The sequence below is a fragment of the Anneissia japonica genome, unplaced genomic scaffold (genome assembly GCF_011630105.1).
Source record: "Anneissia japonica isolate Jap-2015-1 unplaced genomic scaffold, ASM1163010v1 scaffold652_len952628_cov199, whole genome shotgun sequence".
Taxonomy (NCBI): Eukaryota; Metazoa; Echinodermata; class Crinoidea; order Comatulida; family Comatulidae; genus Anneissia; species Anneissia japonica.
The window spans coordinates 459,857-463,104 of NW_022757608.1; the positions used below are offsets into that span (position 1 = coordinate 459,857).

The window sequence follows — 3,248 nt, forward strand, 5'->3', positions numbered from 1 at the left end:
AGCGCCTCCTCTGTCCAAGTATAAACAGGCCTTTAGCCTACAAACCATTGGCAGGTTCATGGTATTAGTCACAGAAATGTAAGTGGTCCCAGAATTCTTGTATTCAACTCGGTACTCTTTCACCCAGTCATCCCCGCACTGCCTTCCCTGTGTAATCACACCAGCTACGTTCACTGTTGCCTGTAAGTCGACATCAATCCAGTGTGATGTCTGGCTGGCATCGGCCATCCATCCTCCTTTCTTGTTGGGGCCCTCATAGATTACATCCAGACGCCCTCTCGCGGCACGATATCCATGATAGTTGCCGCTCTGAGGGCACTCACTGCTTGCCGAAAATGCGCTGTCGGGGATGACTAAAGTATTAGCCAAGCCCACATTATATTCGTCGCAACCGTCTGAAAGTTGTTGTAAAGTATAATGCATTATTAATAAATAATAAATACCTTAAGGTATTACTAAGTAAACTGAGTCCATTCTCATAAGCCACTGCTCAGTTATCAATTTCAGACTGTCACCTCTTTGATATTGTTTATCGATGATTGCAACAAACCATCTAATATCCAGATATATAATAATGACACATGATACAAAATGATGACCCTACGAAATTATGTGTGCTTTATTTAGTATATCATCCAGCTAATCACGCTGGTCGTTTTTAGTCACATGATATAGTCATATCGTGACGTAGTCACATCACTACAACCTCCCGTATAACGTCCTCTATAACATTAAATTCAAAGCTCCTCAAAGAGCTATGTCATGAGGACGTTCTACAGCGAAATTTAAAGTGGAGTTAACAGTCACCTCCACTCTAAACTCAACATCCTCATACCATTAACATCCAAAGCTTCTCAAAAAATATCTCCGCCTTTGATAGTTCTATTAGAATGGCGCCCGTAAGGGAGGTGTGGTGTTCGTCGCTGTGAAAAACACAATTTGTCAGGGAGAAAAAAAATTACATACACGGGTGGCGCCATCTGGGTTGGCGCCATCTGGGTTGGGAACAGGGTCCCCCTCCGCGTCGGGGAAAGTTATCTCCATGTCGGGGAGAAAAACCACAATTCGTGGGGGAGAAAAAAAATGTATATGTATTTTCTACATATTATTAGTTATAGCTAGACTCCAAAATCGATTAAATGAGCCTTTGAAACCCCTGAAATTGTCATAGTTTTCGGGAAATTCGCCCCCTGGAACACTTTCGAGAGATTTTGAGTGACGCCCGACCACACCCACTTTTTTCGTCGGGGACGTCGCCCCTCCCGTCGGGCAAATCCAATACTGGCACCACCACTGACTACATGTATTTTTTTTACATAAGTATAGCCTCTAAAATCGATTAAATAGGCCCTGGGCCTAAGCCTTTGAACCCATTTTTTCGCAGTGTTCAGGGGCTTCGCCAACTAACCACTTTCGCTTTTTGAACGAGCCCGACTACGTCGTACATTCCCCTCCCATCGGACATATCTTGGCGTTATCCCTCTCAGGCCTATCCAAAAATGAAATAGCCTAACACATCTTGGGTAATAACAAATAATTATTTATATAGCGTCAATTCAAAATGGAGATAAGTAAGGTGGGTGGGTGAGTAGGTAGGTAGGTAGGTAGGTGGGTGGGTGGGTAGGTTGGTAGAGATAGGTAGGTTGGTAGAGATAGGTAGGTAGGTGGGTGGGTGGGTAGGTTGGTAGAGATAAGTAGGTAGGTACGTTGGTAGGTAGGTAGCAGGCCAGTAAGCAGGATTTTCATTGGCTGTGTGCGAATTTGTGGAAAGTGGACCAAAGTGTGGCGGGGGACGCTAAGGACATAGCCCTTTTGAGGTCGAGTGGGATCCCCCATCGCGCTCAGACGTTTTTGATACTTTGAGGTTTTAATAGATTTTAAAGATGCAATATGATATGTCCACGAAATGAGGGGAGCCAGGGAGGGACCTTCATAGATGGAAGGTCGATTTTACCTCAGCCCCTCCATGGGTGGGGGGGGGGTGAGGTAATATCGACCTTCCATCTTCCGAATTTTTAATTATGGCACGTCTCTTTGCAGCCTCAAATGCCTCTCTAAGATTAAAATCTGGAAATTGCGAATATGAACAAATAATTACAACCGCTTTACGACGTGGATGAGATAGGTAGACTTCAAATAACCGTATATAAAATCGACAAATAAGCCTCTGATCTGATTGGGAACAAAATAGGGGAAGCAATAAATTGATTTGTTGTTGTTTTGAAGCGAATATTTCCACTACCATTTTACCTGGGCCAGGTTTAACATAAGGACCATGGAGGATTCAGGAATTAGAGAGGAGTGTCCAGTGAAAAACTTTCACAGAAATAGAACGGCCCAAATATGGTCGGGGTTGAGGAAAAGAAAATTGATGATTATGCCAACTACAGATGGCCGGAAATGGAGCTCTCAGACATAAATTTGATTATAAATTACTGTATGTTTTGTTTTTTCTCTATTTTCTTTCAAAAATATATTGGGGCCTCGGTCGGCTCGGTCCCCCTTAAATCCACCACGGGGTCTATAACACAGCCCCACCATGGTTGGGGCTGAGGTAAGAACACGTATGGCACCTCTAGATTGCCGGAAATGGCACTCGCAGACTTAAATGAGAAATAATATAATTCTAGCGAAACATATAGAAAGAGAGAAGATGAGTTTTGTGATATTAACACATAAGCGGCGGGGAAAACACTAAAATTTCTCAAAAAGCTTATAAATAAATTAGAAGTCCTTGCTTGTACGACAAATTAGAGCAGTCCTCATGGGCGTCGATCGAGAGAGAGTTTTTATGGCTTAATTTGGTCCTAAATGTGCTTTTAGACCATAATCTCAAGGATTGGCAATCAAAATGTAATAGCGTTTTTGGATAGGCAAATTGATATTTTTTAAAAATATATTTTTGGTCCGACAGGTTGGTAAATGCCCCCGTCACCCCGCTGGCGCCAACACTGTTCCAAGTGTGGTGCTTGTCCGGACCAAAACCGAGTAAAATATTTTTATACATTTCGTAACCATCTCAGTCCATCAATATATGGGTGCAACGGTTACCAGAGGATAAATTTATTGTGAAAACCATGTACGTCTATGCGTTGTTAAAATTGGAAGCGTGTAAACCTATTAGGCCAACATTTTTACAAACTCAAAAGTGCACAATTTCTACTATAAACGACTTACTCCTTTTGTACTAGTGTTTAATATTATCTGCATACATAGATTCCTGTTTTGCCTAATTTAATATATATATA

General features: G+C 42.1%; 1 protein-coding gene across 1 annotated transcript in view; it reads right to left on the reverse strand.

Moving 5' to 3' along the window:
- The window catches only part of LOC117124852 (probable carboxypeptidase X1), a 9,221-nt gene that overhangs the window by 3,262 nt on the left and 2,711 nt on the right, over positions 1 to 3,248 (reverse strand). Inside the window, exon 2 of the mRNA XM_033271192.1 lies at positions 46 to 397. Coding sequence (XP_033127083.1) covers positions 46 to 397 — 352 coding nt within the window. The remainder of the gene's footprint in view (positions 1 to 45; positions 398 to 3,248) is intronic.